The 23940-nt window shown below is 38.2% G+C and overlaps 1 protein-coding gene and 1 long non-coding RNA gene across 3 annotated transcripts; one reads left to right on the forward strand and one right to left on the reverse strand.

Moving 5' to 3' along the window:
- Positions 1-242: 242 nt before the first annotated feature.
- On the reverse strand, positions 243-5844 carry nAChRalpha2 (nicotinic acetylcholine receptor alpha2). Of its 2 annotated transcripts, XM_068301763.1 has the most exons (8): positions 5386-5844; positions 4911-5312; positions 3839-3993; positions 3567-3747; positions 2551-2710; positions 1784-2369; positions 1329-1530; positions 244-520 (listed from the first exon to the last, which is right to left on the reverse strand). In XM_068301763.1, the coding sequence occupies exons 2-8, from the start codon at positions 5148-5150 to the stop codon at positions 326-328; spliced, it is 1719 nt and encodes a 572-aa protein (XP_068157864.1). In that variant the 5' UTR covers positions 5151-5312; positions 5386-5844; the 3' UTR covers positions 244-325. The 2 variants fall into 2 exon arrangements, with proteins under 2 accessions (XP_068157865.1, XP_068157864.1); XM_068301764.1 differs by lacking the exon at positions 5386-5844 and having other exon boundaries at positions 243-520; positions 4911-5342.
- A 12703-nt stretch (positions 5845-18547) lies between these two features.
- LOC137585622 (uncharacterized) lies at positions 18548-19276 on the forward strand. Its single transcript, XR_011033608.1, has 2 exons — positions 18548-18969; positions 19026-19276. It is a non-coding gene; the product is annotated as an uncharacterized lncRNA (long non-coding RNA).
- The last annotated feature ends 4664 nt before the right edge of the window (positions 19277-23940 follow it).

A 23940-nucleotide genomic window follows, 5' to 3' on the forward strand; every position in this document is an offset into this window, starting at 1 on the left:
TAGTTACCCACATGCTGAGGCAAACATATTTTTGACATGCCAAGCGGAAGGGCTTTGGAGAAAGGACTCCTGTCCTTTTTTTTACTTTTTTTTATCGTAGTTTTACTTGCTCTCAGCTTGGTATCTTAGTTACGTTTAAGCATTTTTCTTGTGCATTTTTTCTAGAAGGAATCTCAGGGTAAAATGGAAAAATCTCTTCATTTTTCACAACATTTCATTGTTAATTTTTGTTTGGTTTCTTTTTATTAGTTGTTATTAATGTAATGTTTAAACATTGCTTTAAGATTTAGTGATTAAGTAGGTTTTATATTATTATCGATTGAATTTAATTCTTCTTTTCGGTTAGATTGTAAATTTGCTTGGCAACATCGGATAGTTGGACATCAATGGCCTTGGTATCATCGTATAGAGATGGTGCCTCGCCCAATATGACAAATGTGCCCACCAGCGATGCAATCATAAAGAGCCACAGGAACAAGCGATCCATAACCATGGCCACAAAGCCCCAATCCTGATCCTCCTGTGAATCAAAGAGAAATGTAACGTTTGCTTTCATTTTCTCTCAATCAAACTCTAATCTTCAATAAAATTTAATTGGTCTTTAAGCTCTCACACATGGAGCGATTGCTATTAAATAAGCTGATTCCCTTATATTTTTTCGCTTTTTGGTCTTAATCTACTTACTCGCTCGGCATCAGTTCTGTTATCAATCAAAAAGCAAAGTAGCAACAATAAAGAAGGAACCAAAAAAAAAAAAGAGAAAACAAAGAATATATACAACAAGGAAGAAAAAACAAAGCAAATGCCGCAATCGCAGAACAAAAAGCATTTTTGGGGGGGTCTGATTGAAACGTTTGCGGCTCTTTTTCTTTTATTTTGCCACTGATGAACCAAATGGAGCCTGGCAAAGCGGTCAGAGCCACTGCCGCACCACATCCACGAGAGTGCCAGAGGCAGCGGCAGCGGCATCGGCAGAGGAAAAGGAATGATAGCTAACGATTGCCAGTCAATTGAGCAAAAGCAATTAAAACTGGATTTCCTCGTCCTTGTGTCTTAAAGTGCAAATATGGAAAAAGAGCTTAAATAAGTCGACAAATAAAAAGCAACGAAAAAAAAAGGAAAAGCAAACCAAACCAGAAACAAGAAACAAGTGAAACAGCTAACAAGGAAAGCTAGAGATTGGGACACTGTCTCTCTCTTTCTCTCACTCTATAAATAGCCAGTGAGTTTTCTGCGGTTTTTTATTTTCGTCCCGTTTCCAGCTTGTACGGCTTTTCGTTTTTCGGCAAATGGAATTTTCAATTAAAATTTCAATCAGCTGGACTCACCGCATTGAACTCATCCTGACGCTGCATGTGATGTTGTATGAACATGACATTGTGTATGGCCTTCTCCAGCTCAAATGGATATTTTTTGCGTGCCGCCACATCGCTCAAAGAGTCATCCAAACCGGATAACACCGATGGCAGGCCATTGTAGCCGCTCAATGTGCTCAGTCCTCCACCCAGAGCACCAACCAAGCCACTGAATCTGTAACGAGATAGTGCCACAGACACAGAATGTGAGAAAGGACAGAAGACAGGAGATGGAAAAAAACGAACGAGATGAGATGAACCATGAGTATTCTGTGGGTGCAAGTAACTAACAAAAGGAGAGGATGTTTTGCCATATATTGGTGCACATGGTTTGAATTTCTTACAAATAGATTTATACTTTAAATATGTTTAATGAAATTAATTACGATGATTTGATACTGGCCCATCATTCGTTGTCTGTCACTTACCTATTTGTGGCCGTAGTCACATGCATGCCATTGCATCCTCCCACTCCAACGCGGCCTTGCATGCGGCGCAACGAATCCGGACTGGAGCCACCTGAGTTCATTTGCATTTCATCCATCAGTGCCTGTCCGAATTTGGTCTTACTGAACTTCAGGCCGTAGTTGATCTTATTGGCTGCCAGATCACGCAGTAAATCCTTGGGTACACGCATCAGAAGCAATTTGGGCAGTCGCTTTATAAAGAACGCTCGAATCCAAGGACGCATCTTGTGAGTACTTGGCTTGCGATAGTGTATATTGAGTATGATGATGGTTATGACAACACTCAGTCCGACCAGCAACATGGTAAAGAGAAGATATTTTCCCAGCAGGGGCAATGCCAAAGATGTTGATGGAATAATTTCTGATATGAGCAAAAAGAACATGGTCTGGGACAGCAGAATGCTGATGCAGAGAGCAATTTTTTCACCAGAATCGGCTGGCAGATAGAACACCAACACCGACAGATAGGAGATGCCAACGCAGGGAATGATTAAATTAACCGTGTAGAAGAGAGTCTTGCGTCTTAGTGTGATATTGAAAAATATATCTAATAAATACAATTTATTAAAGGGTTTACCAAAAGTTCCAAGATAATTTGTCATCATGTTTGCGGCGAAAGAAAGAAAGAGAAAGGGAAAAAAATTTTCGGGGTGAGTTTGGGTAGAGCTTTCGCGTCTTTAACGTCTATTTGCCGGCGATTTATAGCTTTAAAACTCTACAAAACTCACCTGGATACGGCTCAGCACAGCAAGGATAATATTTTTCGTGTCGCTCGGCTGGTACACCCAATATATCCCATTCCACGCTAGGATAATATTCTCGCAAATCAATGCCAATCTCCACCTTGTTATCCTTGTCATTTTTCTGGCTGATGTGTTTCAAATCGATCTAAACGAAAGGAAACAAAAGTGATGGAGCCATTGAAATTCATCCTATGGACATGGCAGCACACAGCTTAAAGGCACTTGAAGGCAACGGGCGTGACATTCACTTTTCACGTCCACGTTCCTAGTTCCTCCTGGGGCAAAGTCTGCAGCAGCAGGCAATGTTGGCAACGCCTTTGACTAAAAAGGCTATCCAAAGTGACGACGAGTTAAGAGAGGCTCAAGTGCAACCGTTTCAAGTGGTGCAAAAATTTAAATGCTTTAACTAAAACAGTGGGTCAACTATTAACTAATATTTGACAAAATCCGTAAAATAAAATTAGGAGAAAAACCTTTTTAAAACTTTTTCATTCATCAAACCATTTATCTATTGGCATAAGATCTTTTGACTAATTCAACCAATTAATATTCACTGTTAAGCCACTGTACACCATTCGAGATGGTCAGCGGAAAGAAGAGTTCAGTTTAAGGATGAGTTGGAGTCGCACTTTGCCTTAATTTATGACCGCGCATTTTTATGACAGGGACACACAGTTGAGTGCCGTTTCATCTCTCTCACGCTCAGCGCTGTGCTTATGCGTGTGTGTGTGGGTGTGTGCAACGGTTAGACAAGTTTCAATTACACTTTTACAATTTCTCTTATTTTAATCTTGGAGACGACACGCCAACGCCAACGCCTTTTCGATGTTCGCACGGCATTCTTAGGCTTGTAAGACGCTCGTCTCTTGTTTGCCTCGCTGCCTCGTCTCGCATTTTTGCAATAAATGTCTGCCCATAAATTTAGTGCCACGCCCCCATTTATCTTAGCGAGAGCCAGCAAAAGCAAAGAAAAAGTTAGAAAAGCAAAGTCATTCGTTTACCTGATCACCATCATAGGTCCACGAGCCGAATTTCATAAAGCATGTCTGCTGATCGAAAGGAAAATAGCGCACATCAATTTCGCAGCTCGATTTGAAAATCGCCGGCGGAGTCCAAACAACTTTGCCAGTGTAATGGAGTATGGCTTTCGTCATGGTGGTGACCACATATTCACCATCGGCACTAAAGACAAAACCAAAGCCAAGGCAAATGTTTACATATCTCTGTCTAGTTTTGATTTCCTTATGGCCACAACTTTGGCGTTTATACTCACTTGTTGTAGAGCACTATATCTGGCAGCCAAATATGCTCGGAGGGCACATAAAGCTCAGTGACGCCGCCATATTCAGAGGGATCCCATTTGAATTTATGATCCTGCCATTCATGCTCCAGCCACACATTGGTCGTTAAAATTTGATCTTTTAGATTCTGTAGATTAAAATACAGCCAAGCCACCCACAAAAAACAAAAAAAGGAATGAGAATAAGCCAAGCCAACGTTTCGTTGAGTCATGCATCAACGTGGGATTTGCATTTTTTGTTACGTTTTCCTTTAATTTTATTTTTTTTTTCATACTTATTTTCTCTGTGGTAGTCCTCTATCATTTGCACTTCACTTTGGTGTCTGCCATTCTTGTTATTTTTTTCTCCTCACTCTCTGTCTCCTTCTTCCCTAATGTGCTTTTTGCTGTCAGCTTACGGTTTTGGTTTTTTTATTTTACTTTTTATTCGGTTTCTAGCGTGTTTTATTACCTTTTAACCCGCTGCTGCATAAATTGCAGTGTTGGGACTGGTGACAAATGGTAGATGCCTAGAAACTTTAAGCAGGACCAACATAGTTCATTTGTAAAGTTCTAGGAGTTTTAAACTAGTTTCCAAAGACCCAATAGACCCATTGATTTCTATGCCCTAATATGATCTACTATGGTTTATAACATTCGATTATCTAATATATTACTCTCATTTCCAGACAACTATCTGCGTTCTGAGAAGTTTTATGGCTTAAAGAATTTAAAATTGGTTAGGCCGCTACTCAAAACAGACCAGAATACTTAATATAATGAGGTTTTTTTTCTTTTAAATTTTCCTAAATGGTTTTCAATCTCGATAATGCCATTTTTTTTATTATCCCAGAAAACTTTTATTCTGGGTTTTCTTTTTCGTTGAAAATTGCCTATTTAAATTTTTGCTTCATCCATGGGCAGGCAGCAAATGTAGCTTAACATTTTCACTTGCCGCAGTTTAATTAAAAATTCCAAGTGTTTTTGTTTTTTTTTGGTGTGTCCTTCTGTGTGTTTTTTTTTTTTTTGCAATTGCATTAATTAATTTTCTCTTGCCTTTACTTACCAAATCGATGAGCTGGGACAGGCGCAGGCCCAGTTTAACCAATACCGTATCGGTATTATTACTAACTGGTCGTATAAGACGATTATAATTGCTCAAAAGATCGTCGTAAAGACGTTTGGCATCTGGATTCGCTTGGACCGTTTCGCATAGGAGCAGAAATATGAATAGAAGGCAGAGGAATTTGCAATTCCTCCAGATGCCAGAGAGCAGGAGGGCAAGTGGTTTCAATTGGTAGCCCATGTTGTAGCTGTTGTTGTTGTTGTTGTCGTTGCTGCTGTTCAAGATGATGATAATGATGCTGATGACGTCACAGTGTGGGAGTGGCAGTGGCGGTGGCGTTGGCAATGGCAGCGACTGCGGCCGCAGAGGCAGCAGCAGAAGCACCAGCAGCAAAACAGAAGCCTTGGAATGAAGGCAAAGGCGGCCGGTGTTTTATTATTGATACACAAACACAAGCGCACAGGTTTTTGTTTACCTTTCTGGCGGCTGCTCAATCTCTGGCCAGTTCTCTGACGTAGTTAGCTTTACCGTTATTTTAGTACATGATGGTCTAAAAAGTGCTTACAAGTCTCCAAGTTGTTGACAAGCTAACGAGTCGGCGCAGTGGCCACTCTCAGCCTCAGCATCAGGAGCAGCAGCAGAAGTAGCAGCAGACACAGGAGCAGCTGCTCCCCTTGCAGCTGATTTTATTATGGCTATCCTTTTTTGGTCTGTTTTTTATTTATTATTTTTTTTTGTTTAAATTTTTACCCGCTTTTAAAATTACACAAAATGCATTTTTTCTTTAATTACCCTTCAAAAATTGCATTAAAAATTCTTTACTCTTTTGCTTTGATTCAATTCGCCTTGCTATGAATTTTCACGTAATTTTTGTTTGAATTTTCAAATTTCACTTTGTCCTGCTTGTCTTGCTCCGTGTTGTCCTGCATAGATATTCACAGGATTCATACTGATAGGCGTATTGTTTTTGTAGCCTGGCCAGGACCACTGAGCGCTGCAGCTTCCAAATTCAAGCAGCGAGCAAGCAAAAAAAAAAAAACAAGAACCATGAAAATAAAATGTGTTTTTGTAGCTTTGTCGCTAGGGCAGATGCTGCTGGAGCGCAGCGCCTGCGCCTTAAAGTATACCCTGTTTTGCTTATTACTGAGAATCGTCGTCCCTACAAATGAATTCCCTATGTATAATTTCAAATTGGTCTCTCTCTCTCTCTCTATATCTCTCTGTTGTATCAGTGTGCTGCTGTTTTTGTATTTGTGTTTTTGGTAAGCAGCAATTGCCCAAGCCAAGCCCTAGAAATGCTTCTCTTCATTTTTCTTGTGCTTTTTGAAGCTCTTACTCTCTTCAATTGTTAATCCCATTCAGAGACTCCATTACAACTTCAAAAAAAAAAAAAGGAAAAAAGGGACGGTAAAAAAAAAACAGGAACCCAAAACATGTTGTCCTGGTTCTCTCCTGCTTTTACTGTGAGCCACAGCCCAAAAAAAAGAAGGAAAAAAAAAACAGGAGATGACTGAAAAAAACAAACGAAAATGTTAAACAAAATGTTGGGCATTTGCTCTACATCCCTTTTGCTGTATTCAGTTTAACCGAAAACCAAATTTTCGTAATTGTCAACATTCGTTAAAATCCTGGCACAAACACACACACGCACACCCACACCGACACAGACACATACTTGTACATACATATACACCTTTCAGCACTTGTGCATTTCACATATTTAGCGTTGCAATGTTGCTGGCTTTTGAGTTTTGTGTTCGGGTTTTGGGTGTGGGTTTAGGTTTAGGTTTCTGTTTGGTATTTTGCTACGTCTGTTCACATATGTGTCATATTGCGATTTTGAGTTGTTTCTGTGGTTTAGGTTTTTGCCACAGCAAAACTGTACACACACGCACACACACACACTCGCATATCTCTGGTGTGGATTCCTCCTTTGCATTTGCAGTAATGTGCTCGCCCTGATGACGGCAACAACAAGCACAGGCAGTTACATTGATGATATGCCTGTCTGTAGGACTATTCGTGTGATATGTAGATCGTAATATATGTGTTTGTGTGTGTTTCTGTAAGTGTGTCTGTGAGCTTTGACAATTTCACTGCCTTTTGGGTTTTTCTGTCTATCACTCTGTTGCTCGTTCATCTGGGTTTCTGTGTGCAGTTTAATTATGGTTAATGCAAAATGATTTATACCAAGAGGACCGAATTTCCCTTCGAAATTGAGTCAAAATGCGGTTGGTGTAACCTTCAAATGTAGTAATCCAATATTGAACAACATTCTATAATACTTTTTTAATCACTAATTGAACATTATCCCAAATGCCAAGATGGAACTTTTTTAGTTATAGATAAGAAATAAAGATTAATAAAATCCTCAATGATTATCAATTTAATGGCAATTTAACTTGTTTCTTTTGAAAAAAGTTTTCCAATTTTTCTGTGTCTGGATTTTCAATAACTGGAAGATGTTCAAATTTATTTCTTGATCAACGCTAAGCACTTGTATAAATTCTGTATACACAATAGTTTGCGTAAAATCTTCAACTTTTATTTGTATCTCCACATAAATTGGATAACAAACTTTGTTTTAACAGCCCTTCAACTCATTTGTAACAGCCATTCGCCAAATGCAAAGACTTGACTTGACCCCTTTTCATATTTTTTGCCATCTTTCTTTTTCGTTTGTTTTCTGGGTAGTAAGTTGTAGTTTTTGTTATTGTTCTTGTCGTTTTGTTTATTGTCCATTCAGTTATGATGCTGTCCAGCCTTGATCGTTCCATTCCCATTGCCTTTGGCATTCTCTCTCTCTCTCCTACACTTCTACACTAAAAACATGGCCATAATGATACATGGAATCTCAGCCATTTTGTTGGCCGCCATTGGGCCGCGTGTGTTTTATGGTTTGCTTTTCCTTTGCCTTTCCCTTTTCTCATACCATTGTTTTTTCTTTTTGTTGCCTTGGCTCTAACTGAAAGTAATTTCCTTTTTTTTTTGGTCACATCAGCGCTTTTTGGCTTAGTAGCAAAAATCAATTCAATGAGCAGTTTATTCCATTTGCCCATTGGGAGACAAGTTTAATCATCTAGACTATTAGACGAGGCACTGTCAGCCAATCGGAAAGTCAGCTAGACTGAGACTTTTTGGTCTCATCTCGAGTCTCATTTGAATGTGTTTCGTGTGTGTGTGTGTGTGTATAGACTTTTTACAACGGGACGAAATATCCCTTATGTTTTATTGCTAGCCACATAACAAAGCAATCAAAATTACAACAACAGCAAACAAAATAACAACAATAACAAAACACAAAACAGCAATTTTTGTTTTTTTTTTTTTTTTTTGTTTCACAACTCAAACTTCTGATTCTTTTTTTGTAGTTTTATTTTGTATTTTATTTTAGTTTCTACTCGTATTTTTTTTTTCATTGTGGTAAGAAAACTTTTTGTTATGTGCATAACTCGCCCTGCTCGATAAATCAACAAAGAGCAAAAAAAAAAAAAAAAAAAAGGGAACGTGGCAAAAACAAACTGAAATCGTTGTGAAATTGACTTTAGCATACTCTTTGCGGCAGGTGAAAATATTCTACCGCCCCGAGAAACAACTGCCAAACTCAACTACTTTAATTAAACAATAGGGTACTTGGTTAGGCATTGAAGTGAGATTGAAAAATTTTCATGAATTCTGATTATTGTTGTTTAGAAAGAATCGCAACGATAAACAGAAATGCTTTTTAATGGTCAAGGGCAATTATATTTATTGGAACAAATTCCAAAGACCTTACTCGATTCTCTATTGAATAGACACTCCATGACCCAAATGGATTATTTTTAATATGTTGTGATTACACGAATTAGTGATTTACATATTCTATTAACTAAAACAGGTTAGAAAAGTACAAATATTGATAATCCCTGACAGGATTACAGGGTAACCTTACCCATTTCAGGTGGCAAATCAAGTTCAACGCAACTGTCGAGCTCTGGAGCGAGGGAGTTGCCAACCAATCCCTATAGATGTCATGCTGGAAACCACCTACAACCACTGCACTGACTCCCGTCCACTGACTCCACTTTTCTACAGATAGCAAGAAAACTCAATTAAAATTTAAATTTTCCAACGTAAATGACAAAAGTTTCTCAACTATAAATAATCGGTAGACGCTTCACTTGGCTAGCTTTTGGTTTTGGCTTTTGCCACTTCAAAATCTGACAATGCCGCGACCTACCACCTCTTTCACTGCTCTCACCTCGCCCTCTCTCTGTGCTCCTCTGTCTATCTAGGTATTATAAAGTGCGTGCGTGGCTGTTTGATCGAAAGTTTTGCTCAATGCTTGTACAATTTATCTAACTTTTATGGGGCCACAGAAAATGTTTTCCTGGTTTTAGCCAAAAATTAATTGCAAAACTGTTTGCAGTCCATATGTATGTGAGTATGGAAAGTGTGTGTGTGTTTGTTGGGTATAGGCCAATCACAATGAGAGCCTCTGTGTCTCCCTCTCTCTCTTTTTACCACTCGAACAACATAAAACTGATTGCGAAAGTCTGTCCTTTTGTTCCTCATCAATTGGTTTGCCTCTGCTAGCGGTGATGCTGTGTTACTGCGCTTGTCGTATCCATTGTTGACACGTTTAAGTGGCGTTTGCTTTTATCAGAGCATCCAACCAACCAATCCATAGAGCAACTCACTCTTTCGCTCACTTCATCCCACCCATCCATTCAGGCCGACCTGCACATAACATTTTTATAACATTTTTAATTGTTTTTGTCGACTGTGAATTTTCGTGGCAAACGTTTTTGGTGACGACCGGCCCATCAATTTAATGGCATTTTCGCGTGAGCCGCAGCAGCACAAAAAGAAAACCTGAACCCAAAAATCAGAGACAGGCGAGAACATCCATTCGTCCTTCTCGGCGAATATCCATTCGCCCATCCGTCCATCCATCTATTTCCATTGTCAGTCGGTCAGGGCTGTCAATTAATGTAGATACCGTTTTTATGATGAGGCAGCTGTGACAAGTCGTGTTGAAAATGAGACCCATTGGCGGCGTGTTTATGATGCCGTAAAATTGCTGCATAAAAATGTTGCATAGTTCCGTTCTTGTGCTTTTGACACTAAGAGGCTGTCATTAATTGCACATTAGTTTGATTTGTGAGTCGAGTAGCTCAAATCAAAGTAGCGCCCAAAAAAGAAAGCAAGCTGTATACATATAATTCATGTGTATACTTATTTTTCACGGGGCGTATGAGCAATTTAATTTATGACTGAGATCTTCACTTCTTTCACCCGACTATGAATCGTAAGCATCAACGAAATGATGACAAGCATAAGCATTCTAATGGCATTTAGGGGGAGGTTAGAGAGACTCAGGCTGTTGCTTTGCTCCTGCTGCTGATGATGACAACGAACGTCGTTCGAGTTGGAAAGTCGGAAAAACTTGACAAAGTATTCATAGTAACACGCGCTTTACACGCCAAGAAACGCAAACACAACCAAAAAGAGAGACATTGAAACTTGTCAGTGCAAAGTTGTTAAGTCAGAAGCCTGATGACTTTACGTCACTCGCCATTCGCATTTGGCAACCGGCAACTGGCAACTGGAACTGGACCTGCCAACATCAGTCGCTTGGCAACTATGTGGGCGTGTACGTGAGCCTTTCCTTCGTTCCCTCCTAGCTGCTTACGCGATTTGTAGCTAAGTGAAAGCTGCTGGGCGTGGCTAAAGTTGGCAAAAGCTAAATCTTTACAATAATAATAACAATAATAGTAATAATATTCCAAAAGTGTTATATGAGGTTTACTTCAAACATGCAAAGTTTCGCCTAAGAAAATAAATTCATTTGGCCAAATAAATCAATTTTTATGGTCACAAAAACTAAAAACTTAATGGAAAATTCAAATTTTTATCTTTCAAGAACTACTTACTTAAAAATGTGGACAAGGTTTTCTTGTGGGATAGCTCGAATTTTCACAGTCATATATAGACAGATCTTTTACTTTACTTTCTAAAATGTTTTTAATGTAGGATATCCAGAATAATTTAGTTTCCGAAAACTTTACCATTAACCATTTTATACTGGTTCCGTTTCACGCTTATTTAATCAATGGAAATTATTTCTAACTAATGTTCAAGTAAATATGCATAATTTCTTGGTAAATATTTTGACAAATTTTCTTTCACTGACCATCATTTTTGTTGCTTCTCTGTTGCTCTGCAGTTAGTCTAGGTTTTCTTTTTCTCTCTTACTCTGAGTCTTTCGATGTCTTGAAGCTAACAATTTGCCCAACAATTGAGATGATGGCTGAGATGTCTTGCCCATGGACTCAGTCTGTGCCTTGGCACTGCCGCTTGGCATTTCCGGCTTCCGGTCTGTTGTTAGCAGCGCCACGTTGTCGTTTTTATGACTGCCAATCCTGACTCCCTTTCCCATTCCTGTCAACCTATTTAGTTTGTTTTCTTTTCAGAGTAGAAGGACCTAGAGTACATATATTTTGTTATGCCATTTGCCTTTTGTCGTTTGCTCTTGAAATATTTGCGCTTCATTATGGGAATCTTGAAAGTTTTAATTGCAATGTCTTTAGTGTTTCGTTTTCGTCAAGTCATCATCCTTATCCCTGGTCTGAATATGGTCCTTCTAGGCTAGGCCATGATTGAATGCCATTTGTTTAGTCAAACACCTGGTCTCGCAAAGGCTTCCTGTTGCTTCTCTTTTCACACACACTGAGATTCTTGTGCTTTGGCATCAAATTTTGTCTATGAAATTATCTTTCAATTGGCTTGACATTGATTTTAGACATGTCAGCTGGAAACACTTACCATATGAGTGTACGGCGTATGCTGCGTCATTCATTAGTCATCAAGCAAATATTGATTGACATATGATAACAAGAAATAGCAGCATCAGCAGCAGTTGCCATTCCCTTTTAGCTATGGTAATACCAAACAAAAAGCGATGAGAATCCCAAAATATGCCCCAAATTGCATTCAAACGTTGACACCCATTAGTCGACAACAAAGCGAAAGAAAAACCCGAGAAACAAATGAAAATGGAAATGGAAATATACATAGTACTAGGCACAAGGCCTGCACTTGGCATCAATTTTTATATTTTAAGCCACAGGCTGCCTAACACTTGAGTCGTGAGAACAATGCAATGTGAATGCCAATGCGGAATGCAAAATGCAAGAACCCAAAGAAGCACCACAGAAAAGAGAGGAAAAACTACCCACCAAACCCCTACCAAGACCAATACGAAACGAAACGATGGTAAGCAACTGCCGAGAAGAGAATATCTAGTTGCGGCAATGTACAAAGTAACCGAATGAAAAATCAGTGCTAAAAATTTGAGAATTTCAAACTGCAACAGCAATTGTAGCAACAACAACAACACTGGCGGCTGCCACTTCTTTCTCTTACAAATGCCAAGTGCTTTGCCTTCTATCACTTTGTTGTAATGCCTTTTTATACCCTAACTCTGCAAGTTATATGCCTTTTTATTCAAGCACTCTTGTTTAGATTTTCGATTATGTGCGCCCTTTAAGGTAGCTTAATCTTTAGAAAACTCCCTGATTTAAATCTATTTACATACATTTATAAAAGTATTAAAATTTCAATCATAGGCGCGTCTAAGCCTAGGAATTAAAATTTAAGAGCAGATCCTTCGATATGACCATCGAGCATATAGGGACTCTAATTAGTCTATGGGATTGATTAAAAAGCCATAGGATTTGTTTGAATACTTTAAAGTTTAAGGGTATTTATCTGAGAGTTTTCCTTTGAAGTTTCTCTTGTGACTTCTCGTTGTGCGTTTGCTATTTTTTTTCCATTTTTTTTTTTTTTTTTGCCCTGGTGTCTGGTGCGTGTTTTTGGCGCTTATGTCAAATGCAGAATTTCCGTTTCATACTTTCTGCACTTGCTGTTTATTGTTTGCCCTAGAAGAGCGAGAATGGGTCCTCGGATTGGGTGTGGGTGTGAATGTGGATGGGGATGCGGGTGCCACAGTGGGTGCATGCAGTGGGTAATGGCTTTTGCTTTGGCTCTAGTGTATCTCAGTTACTGCATATCTGCGCGTTTGCATCTGTGTTGTGTTCGGTTTGTATTTTATAACTTGTTGGCTTAACTTGCATAGAGAGTTTTGTCTGTTGTTTGGCTCTACCGCACACACACTCCGACACACACACACACACACAACAACGCACACTAAATTGTTTGTCTGCGGTTGCATTTAGTTTGGCAATTGTTTTCCAAAAATTCCTTAAGCTGCAAAATGTTTGTTGTCAAACTTTTGTACTTTTTTGGTTGTTGTTTTTCCTTTATGTATTTTATTTATTTTTGTGGTTTTGCTTTTTTGAATTGTTTTAAGTTTGGTTTGGCACTAATTAAAGTGGTCTCGTATGCTAATTAGTTTGTACGTCTAAAAAAAAAGAAAATGAGCAGCACACACACACAATTTAATAATTCACCAATTCTTTTCTAACACTAACACCCAACTGCAAATTGAAAATGTGAAATCTTTAGTTATTTTATGAGATTAAATACAGCATTTACTTTGTTTCTGCAAATCCATTCACATGCAGATTTCGATTATCAACTTTGTCCTGAGTATATCAATATTTAGACAAACGCTTTGCAAATTGATAATTGAAAAGTTGGTTGCGGCCTGGCAACGTCTCGTATGGGTAATATTGTTTGAGTTGTTCGAGCAGAACTGAAATGAAAATCAAATAACAGGAGATATGTATGTATGTCTATTGGTATGTGTGAGTAAGAAAGAAGCGAAGAAAATGCCGGAACTAGAGAATGAAATTAATTTGAATGTAAATATTTTAGCATGCTCATTCGTTTTCTTGGCCAGGGCAATTTCAATTTCTTTTTCAAACGAATGTTTCAACAAATTCGACACGCCAGAGGGCGCTCACGTGCTGAGTCTTTTGCTCGTCCGTTCGTCCGGACGTCGAACATCTACTCCTGATTAACGGTATTGCCGGCAGCTGCTAAACTTTAGCCTCCTTGGCCAAGCAATTGCATTTACTGCTGTTGGCCTTGTTGTTGCTATTTCTCCCATGGCCAAGAAATAAAAAAAGAACTATTAAATTGTATTAGCCTAAAACATTTCAAACTAAAGCAATCAACTTGAAAAAGCATTTGAGGATTTAAGCAAGAAATTTCAAGAAAAATAAAGAGGTGAGCTTTATGACGAACCGGGACGAACGAGTCCGGGCGGACGAACGGACGAAGGTAAAGCAGAAATAAAATACATTTCAGTGTTACTTGCCCCTGGCGTGTAGCTAATAAAAAGCAAAAATATTATGCAACAAGTAAGCAAAACTAGCTCCAAGGCGGACTGCAACGAATGGGGCTTTATTAGCTGGCCCCAACGTCTCCTTGTTCCATGTCCACCTCCCTTGCCACTGTCTTTCGCCCCTTCGCATAATCCCGTGTAAAAATTGTTTTCAAACAGCAGAGTGCATTTTATGCTACTGTTGCAGCTGCCAGGCGTTGCCGTTGCATGTTCTCCTCAGCCTCAGCCTCTCCTTCAACACTCACCGTCCTCAACGTCCTCCTCCTCCGACATTGCCGTTGCTCTCCCAACTCTTTTGTTGTCCGAAAGAAACATAAGAAACAAGCGGCAAGTGTGTTATCTGTGTGGGTTTGTGTGTGTGTGAGTGTGTGTGTGTAGAACACAGAAATAATTTCAATCATGGCACAGTAATTCCCCAGCATACTTACAGTCGCCTTCTATGGTTTGCAATTGCTCTTAAAGATGCAGCAAATGAATGCCACTGAATGGTAGCCACTTGGTTTAGTTCCTATTTAATGGCAGCGCTTGGCTGAGTCTTTGAGATCTACTCTCATACAATCCAAAAGGGTTTAGAATAACAAAATGCTCTTCAATAATATTAACTTATACATACCATTGGAATCATATATTCATTTAAGATCTGACGATGCATTAGTATAATAAACTATTTTGTTATGGATAAATTATTTTTTAAATCGAATGTCTTAAGTATCATATCTATTCCATGTTTAGATTTAGTGACAAATTCTATTCAAGCCCCTTACTTTATGTTTCTGTGCGAGGATTCATTTTCATTTCAAACTGAGAGAGAGAGAGAGAGAGAGAGAGAGTGAAAAGCATAATCCTATACCAGAACCATATAAACATATTTCCACTAAATAAATTTCAATTTGCTTTGATTTGCGTTACAAAAAAAGAATGTGTATATGATACAAAAAGCAACAACAATGCCAGTCATGCATACTCCAAATCGACAGCCAAGACAACTGGTTTTGGGGACTCCCCCAAACACTCTCGCTATTTATGAGTTAATCAACCATGAACTCTTAAACCCCTATCCAATATATAACCCACTTGCCATTACTCCCGCTCCCTCCGATTCCTGCAGAGCCACAACTCTAAAATGGCAAAATGAATTTGCATTTTGCTAAAGCAGCCTCAAGAGCAGGCTTTTCCGGCTTTGCTGCTGGTAAATGAAATAAATGAAAACCAATTAAAATTTAATGATTATGCACTTTTTGTTTTTAGGAAGCAAACAAAAACATAACAAAATTCTAGAAAGGTTTTCACTTTGTTTGTTAATGCGAAAATGATGAAGAGATTTCTCCACAAATAGACAAAAACATGAATTATCGAAATGATTTCAAGTTAATGGTATTAATAATCGTATATAACATGAACAGAAAATGATCTAAATGCAATATAACTCTTAAAGACTTATACAGCCTTTTAACGTAATGCACTTACATATTTAAGAGATAAAGAATCAAGGATAAACAGGAAATCAAAACGCAAAACCACAACTGAAAGCCAATACCGGGTCGCGGAAATATCCAAGATGATGATGAAGACAACAACAACAACAAAAGAGTACCAACAGAAATAAGGGAAGCAAATGGAAAAGAGATACGAAAAAAGTACATAAATTGCTAACGGGTAGAAAGACGACAGACTGAGAACCAGAAACAAAATCATAGCCAGCTTCAGACTCTGAAACAGCATCAGCATCAGGATCTGAGTCAGAGACAGAGTTGATGACAAGCAGATTACGTTTCCGTTGCCGTTGACAGTTGAAACCGAAACCGGAAGTAAATGAGTAGCGTATAAATGTATTTATAATACAAAAAAAAAAAAAAAAAGAAAAAACAACCACCATAAGAAGAAGTTAAAATAAAGTCCGAAAATGGGTCCAAATTGTCAAGCCTGATTGGCTGCCAGCTTTTGGCTAAAGGTGGCACTTTATACGGGAGAAAATGCTCAAGAAAAACCAATAGAAATTGCAAATTAGCAATTGCCTATGAGAAAGTGAAATGAACGGAAACGTTGCTTATGCTACACTGAGCATTGAGTAAACAGAGCCCCAGCCCAAACAAGAAACGACCATCAGTTCACATGGAAAAAAGAGACAAGGTCGCTGCAGAAAACCACGCTATTAATATTAATCAAAGAACAAGGCAGACCACAGTGGCTAAGATAAGAGAGAATTATAATTCAACTAGAATAGCTACTTCAGGAGATTAAGATATATCCAGAAATGTAATAGCTTGAATTGCCGGCAAAAGACTAAATTAATGTACATATATGGATATAAGTTAAAAGTCAGGTCAATAGGAGTAGGTGGAAACCTACCAAAAGATTTTATTTTTAGGTCCTATTCATATGTTTTTATAGTGTCCTTGTAGTTTGGTCAATTTCATTCAATTTTGCCCAGTGTACTAACTAGGCAATCGGTTAGTTTTGGTTCTCACTTTTCCTCCTCATTTTTTCCCTTCTTAGCAAATTAACTGTGTTTGCTTCAAGAGTGGCACAAATTTATGAAGCGCAACGACCCTTTTCTTCAAGGAGGGGCTAGTTGACAATTTTGAGTTCTCAGTCAATTTAATTAAAGTGAAACTACACTTACGTAGTTGAAAAAAACTTTGGGTTGAGAACTCTTAAGAGTAAACTATTGAGTTTGCTGGCTTCTGATTGAAGTTTAATTTATTCCTGCCTCAACTTGGTCACACTTACATATGACCGGAAGTGGTCGGCCAAAAAGGCAGGGCTTAATGTCTTACCCAAGCCCTAGAGAAGAGCACGTTGTTATTGACAGCACGCACACACACACACACACACACACGATGAGAAGATATGTTTGTATGTGTCTTTATATGCAAGTGAAAGTGGTTGAGTGTAGGAAATGAGTTTCAAAGTGCTTAAAAGTAGCTGCTGTTGGCTTTACTAAGCGCTAGCCTGAGTGTCAGCGTTGCGCTACATTAGATTAAACAGCTCAAGAAGTCACATATATACCACACACAACACACACACACACATTGACAGAAGCAAGCTTCATTCACTTATAGCCAAATTCAGGCGCTGAGCTGTAAACGGGGCGTATGAGCAATTCCATTGCCTTTACTTTGGGTCTCTCGATGTTCTCTTCTTGTGCGCTGTGGCAGAAAAATTAGTGACCCTGAATTAAATTGTCATTATTTTCAACTCACTCGAAAAGATGCACACACAAACAACCATATAAGCCAACTCACACACACACACACACATGTGTAGACATTTATGTAAGCATTTCGAGCGTCTGCTGAAAAGCGGATTTAATATGAAAATTCCGCATTACGTGTTGTTTGTTGTCGTTTCACTTTGTAGACTCTCATGTGTGTGTGTGTGTGTATGTGTTTGTATATTTCTACGTATGTGTATGTGCGATTGAAATTCAATTACTTGTGTCCTTTTTTGCTGTCACCTCCCTCTAAAAACAACAACGAAAAAAATGAGCAGAAAAAGTTGTTTCAAAAAAAAAGGAAAAATAGTCTTTTCTCTCTGTCCTTTACAGTGCGTGTCTGTGTGTGTTTTGTGAATGTATGTATATGTATGTGTGTACTTTGAGCTTTATATCTACTAAATGTCATCTCGCCACAACAACAGCATAACTCTGAACCACTGTCAGCCAGAACGTAGGCCTTTGAGGTTGGTTAACTGTCGCATGCGTTGTCCACCGTTCACTGTTTACATTTTTATTGCAATCCTTTTGAACTAAGTGGAGTTTGTTTCTACATTAGGCTGGTCTTTTGTCAAATGGCCAAAAACTACTACAAAAGCTGAATGTGTTTACTTAAAAAGTAAACTTACTCCTATGACATCTAGCAGAAAAATCACTTCAATCCAGTCTTTTTAAGTATATTCAGTTTTAAGCAACTCAAGGAAAGAAGCACCTTATATATGTATATATCTGCTTGACTATCTATCTATCTATACCAAAAACAATCCAGTCTAAAATATATATGAATGTACATTCAAGCGTTTAGGTTATTTGGGGCAAGTCAAAAAGTTTACCTCACAAAAGAAAATACTCTCACATATATGTATAAATAAATATGTACATACATAACCAACATGACACATGGAATTATTGCCTCTCGTCTGGTCTTCACATAAATCAAACTTTTGTCTTTCCACAGGTAGTGGAAAGTGAATGGTTTTCTGGGTGGTTTTGTCTTTGGTTGGCTTGTCAATTTTATACATTTTTTTGTACTTTGAGTATTTGAAGCTGCATCAAATGAGTTTATTATGCCACATCAATTGACATTCTTGTTTTCATAATAAATTTATTCGGTCTGTTTACGACTTTATTTCCCCCATTTTTTTTTTTTTAAAGACACAGCAAGCGAGTTGTTTAAATGTCAGAAAAATCATTTGGATTAATTTTTCTGCTTGAAATGAATTTCAATTCTCATGACTATCTAGCGTTTTGTTTAGTATTTTTTAGTTACTTTAGTTGCAATCACTCGATATCAAATGTAACTGATGAAAATGTAGAAGAAATGCCAGACACTTACGATCCTTACGACTTAAGCGCTCTGGAGTGTGGCCATTGCAAAAGGAATGTGTCGAAGTGTAAGATCTTAACTACCGGTTACTCTTGCAGTCAATATGGCGACTTAGGAAGTGTTGTCACAATGAAATCGTATCCCAGTATTACTAATATAGATAAGAATTTGCTGTTGAATAACTCAAAACATTTGGAAAAATGTCTACCTGATGTATATGGCTTAAGTAGATATATTTCATGGTGTGTCCATCGAGACTCTAATGTGCCTTATTTTGCTTAGCCTTCATTTCGAAACACTGCTGCTTTTGGTCACCGAAATTGGGCTGTACTCAAGTGAAGCATATATCAAGCCTAAGTGACTTATGCAACGAGTGTTACAAGAGCAGGAAGAATAAAAACAAAGGCTGCGAATGCTCCAAGGCAAATCAGTTGATCGATAATAATAATATCTACTCGATGGCTTTATTCTGTTCACTGATGAGATTGTTAACAATGAATTAAGAGAAATATATGTATATATTCCAATTGCAATCAGTTCTGTGCCAAACAAATATTCAATCAACTGTATGTAGTTAAATTTTCTGCCAGGACGAAACTTCATTCTTTTTTTTTTTTGTATAAACATCTTTTGGTTTGTTTGCATACACAGGAGCTGTGAGTCTGATTGCTACACGGCGGCGTTGGACAATCGAAGAGCCATATTATCAATGATAAATATCAGAGAAATTTCAACAATAAATTTAAGTTTTGGTTACGATTTTGTTGATTCTTTAATATTGAATCGAGTTTTGATTTGATTTTGACTTGCTCATAATAAAAAGCATAATACATAGAGAACTAAATCAGGTTTATTCTTGTAGATGAATTTTATGTTGTTGTTCCGATAGGGCATTGAAATCTATATATGACCATCATCAGAATTCTCACCAACCCCGGTCACGGGGCTTTTTATGGGAGGCGTCACAGCTGCGCTTCATAAATAAAAATAAATACATCGCTTGATTTATATGGCCCTAATGAGCTAAGACCCTAAAAATCCGCAACCATATCATGTAAATGCTCTGTAAATAAAAACAAGAAGCACAACAAAAAAAAGGAAGACGCAAGCAGCATCAGAATCAGTTGGAGGTGTGGCGGGAGGGGGAGAGATTGAGTGGGGTCAGAGTAGCGGAGCACAGTCCGGTGAACTTGCAGTTGGCTAAATCGCATTGTTGCCTACTTGTCGACTGTTTGTTTTCTTATGTGCGACTGTCGCACTGTTCATTGCCCAGCTAGACCACGCCCACGCGCTGCCACACATTCTACATCCCATATATACATATTACTTATACACGTCGACTGTTTCTCTCTCAATTTGGTTTATCGTGGCTCTACGTTTGATTTGCTTTCAGTGCGTGCCCATCATCATCAGCATTAGGAATGATTGTTGTTGTTATTAGACAAATACAAAGCATAGTCTGGTCAGGTGGGTGGGGGGCAGGGAGAGTCCAGGCAAGGGGGAAGGAAAACAGCCAACGGCAACTGTTTTTGGCATAATGATTCTAATTTGCTTTGGTCCGGTAACGTTAACGGCCCTGGGTTACAGTGGCAGCATCCCTATCATCCCAATGAGTAGCAATAACTTATGAGGCTTATTTTTCAAATCGTCTCAGTCGTGGCCTAACGACAGGTGATTTGACAATGGCATTTATTAATTAAAACATGTGTCGCACGCACGAGAACACGCACACACACCAACCCATACCACTAACACACACATAAGGATACACCAAAAAACCAACTTTATAAATTCTGAAGAAAAGATCAAAGGGTTACCATCAATGATAGCTAAATCATAGTAAAACCTAACAGAAATTATTGATGGTTTATTATTATTTTAGGGATCTGTTAGGTTTTCTAATCTATGGTTTTCCAACCTTATTGTCTTCATATCGAAATATAATGAAGCTTGAATAATGCTTTATATATCTTGTTAATATTATTTAACTACATAAATCATAACAAGTCCAAGGACGATAAAAATGAAAAAGTTCCTAAAACAAATACACATAATTTAAACTTTTTTGGGGTTTTAGTTTTTTTTTTTCATAATTTTATTTACCATAATTTTGGCCATTTGAAGTCGAAGTCCCTAGGCTTAATAGAATGCTTTTGTGTGGTTACGTTTGGATTTTTTTTTTTGTTTTTTGGCATTCCTATTGGTAACTCTGGTGGCAACTCTGGCAGTCAGAGTCGCAGTCAAAGCCAAAGGCAATGGGACATAGCAGCAAATGAAGTCACGTACGTGCGATTTTTCTTCTGCTTTGGGGGCACATATTAAAATACGTGCGTCTCTCTTTTACTATAACTTTTACACACATACACACACCCGCACACCCACAAAAGTATATATAGACACACATACTCACACATTAATGGTGGCATGATGAGGCAGCTAAGTTTGCGTGTTTGTTGTTTGCCTCACTCACAAAAGGGCTACAAATGGCTTAGGCTTGTTGGTTTTCTTTTTCTCTTGTTTTGTTTTATGTTTTTATGTGTTGGCATGCGTATATGTACACACACACACACACACCACATTCACACACACGCGTACATATACATATATTTGTTTCAATTTCAATGACTGCAAACTACATTTGCACTTAGTAAATAAAATATAACAAACGCAGCTTAAATTTGCTCCAGCCCAAATCTAAAAGTATGCAATACTTTTATTCTCCTTTAAAGTTCAATTCAGAATACACTTGCAAAAATATTAAACGCTCATCTCATGAATGCCAAATATATATGCTTTGCTTCTTTACAAGAATTTGATATTAAACATCCCAAAATTGTTCATTGAATATATATATTTAACGGCCATTAATGAAGATTCACAGTGACTTAAGAATTTCTCAGAATCACTTTAACCTATATTATCCTGAGGATATGCTACTTATTTTACAAGAATTTTCATTTTGAGCAGTGTATTTGATACTTTGTTGTATGCTTTTTGTTGGACAGCCGCCAGAGAAAACTATATAGAGTGAGGCGAGTCCGAGTTGCTCATTTGCATTTCGCCGCCGCTGTGCCCCATTTTACTTTTTGTTTTTGTTGTTGTTGTTGTCATTGTTGGGCAAACAAAACAAAGCAAAAAACACAAAAAAAAAGGGAACTGGGAAAAAGCCAATGCACTAACAGACAATGGCCAGTAACAGAAACGGGTCCTAGACTGGGGACTAGTCAGTATATTTGCTCCATTTTTCATCGCTGCCTCTCAAACGAGAAAAGCGGCAACAAAGGCCAATGCACGATCAGCACCAAAGTTGTCTCAACACAAACATGGCACGCGTTTCATTCCCTCCGCCTTTCTCTTTATTTTATTTTTATTTTCTTCTTTTTGGGCTATGTCTTCTTCTATTGTTGACTTGATTTGCATGCATCTTGGCAGCAGTGCAATGGCCATTTTGCTTTGCTTTGTGCCCAACCACTTGAAACTTAGCCATATCGAAAACGAACAAACAAAGAGAGAACGAGATCTTTACTGCATTTGAGTTTTAAACCAAAAGGGATTTATGTCAGAAATAATCGCAAAGAAAACTGCAAATATTATTGCTTTCCCCTCGTTACAAAAATAGAAACTTATCTGCAACAATTCATACAGTTTTCATGTCCTCAAACCTCTAATTGTTGCAGGGTATTTTAAAGCCAATCTTTCGATTTGATGTGGGAAAGTCTTGTTTGGCGTTTTTTTTGTGTTTTTTCTTGGTTCTGTATTTCGTCGACCTGGTGCTAAAAACTGATGAGGGTTAATTTGCCAACGGCTCAACAATTCATCAGGAGACGCAGCAAATGGCGGCACCTCTTTCAATTAAGCAAGCGTAACCCATATTTAATGGCAGATAGGTAGGTAGGTAGGAGGCAGCGATGCGAGAGGCAAAAAGGCACTTTTGGGGTGTTAAAAAATTTAAATTTAAATTGAAATTTAAAAGCCAAACAAAAAGCTCACTGTCTAGTCTCTACTTGCAAGCCTTATCGTGAGACCTGCAGCTTCTCTAGAAATTAAAGGCCAGGAGACAGAGAGACAAGAAGGGAGCCAAAAACAGAAATGAAAAAATTGAAAGAGCCCCAAGATGCTAAGGCGAGTAACACTGAACCTGGTCAGGTGAACTATTTTGACACCATTTTCCACTTTATCCTTGTCAGTTGTTATCGTTTATACACCCAGCTGAGAACGATGGAACGCGTTTCGTTACGTTTCGTTTCGTTTGGTTTGGTTTGCTTTGAGAAATTGCGGCACAAAAGTCAACGTGTAACGAGAAAATAATAAATGCCATTAATACAGGCAGGAGAGCAAAGGACAAGACAGGACAGCAAAGAACAGGATAGCTCGGCAGGACACGGTAGGGCACGGGGCGGTATGGCACGACACGACACGACACTGAAAGCGTGCCGGATGAAAACGAATGAAGTATGAAATTGAAAAACCGCACCGAAAGTGAGAAATAACAACAACGAAATCAAAATTCAAAATTGCTCCACATTTTTCACACATTGAGAGTCAAAGCGTAAACGGAGATAGTGCTAAAATAAATGACAAAACACCAGCGAAAAAAGAAAAAAAACTAAAGTGAATAAATGGAAAATGTCAGATATTATATCAAAAAGCATTTTTTTTTTCGTGTTGTGTTGTTTTCACTTTCACATAACGCCAAAAAAAAAGTGACTAACATTTTTGTGCGTTTGGTTTAGATACTTAATCTATGATTTAGTAATTCATTCGTCAAAGATATCGATTTGATATGAGAACATTGGCCCATTGTTTTGTATATAAAAAGAAAAGGGAAAGATCTGTTTTTATTTTCTAATTTGATGCCTTTGACAATTTCAGGTGACAATTGTCACGCAATGGCACGGCAATGTCCTTTTATTTTTATTGGCAAAACTCGACGAGAATTTGTGCAAAATGTGCGTGCGCGACTTGGTTTTGGCCATGGGTTAGTATCCTTTATCCTTTGAGTGTTTTAAAAAGCGAACGGTGTGTGTGCATGTGCCTGAGATAGATAAAGAATGAGACAGTGTATGAGTGTGTGTGTCTGTGTGTGTATTGGGCGTGGCAGGACATGAAATTTTTTCAGGGGTTTTTGTATGTTGTGTGCCTTTTGTTTCTATCCTCATGCCACTGCCACTTGACATTGCTTGCGGTTTGTTAGCGG

This window comes from Drosophila tropicalis, unplaced genomic scaffold (assembly GCF_018151085.1).
Source record: "Drosophila tropicalis isolate 14030-0801.00 unplaced genomic scaffold, ASM1815108v1 contig_878, whole genome shotgun sequence".
In the NCBI taxonomy this organism is placed as follows: Eukaryota; Metazoa; Arthropoda; class Insecta; order Diptera; family Drosophilidae; genus Drosophila; species Drosophila tropicalis.

What these genes read in the sequence shown, in the direction of transcription:
- nAChRalpha2 (XM_068301764.1), bottom strand. Translation starts at nt 5,150, where the DNA reads ATGGGCTACCAATTGAAACCACTTGCCCTCCTGCTCTCTGGCATCTGG. An exon ending in GATATAGTGCTCTACAACAA is followed by an intron (nt 3,748 to 3,838) that starts GTGAGTATAAAC and finishes TTTTGTCTTTAG; the next exon opens with TGCCGATGGTGAATATGTGG. An exon ending in CTGTGCTGAGCCGTATCCAG is followed by an intron (nt 2,370 to 2,550) that starts GTGAGTTTTGTA and finishes TGTATTTATTAG; the next exon opens with ATATATTTTTCAATATCACA.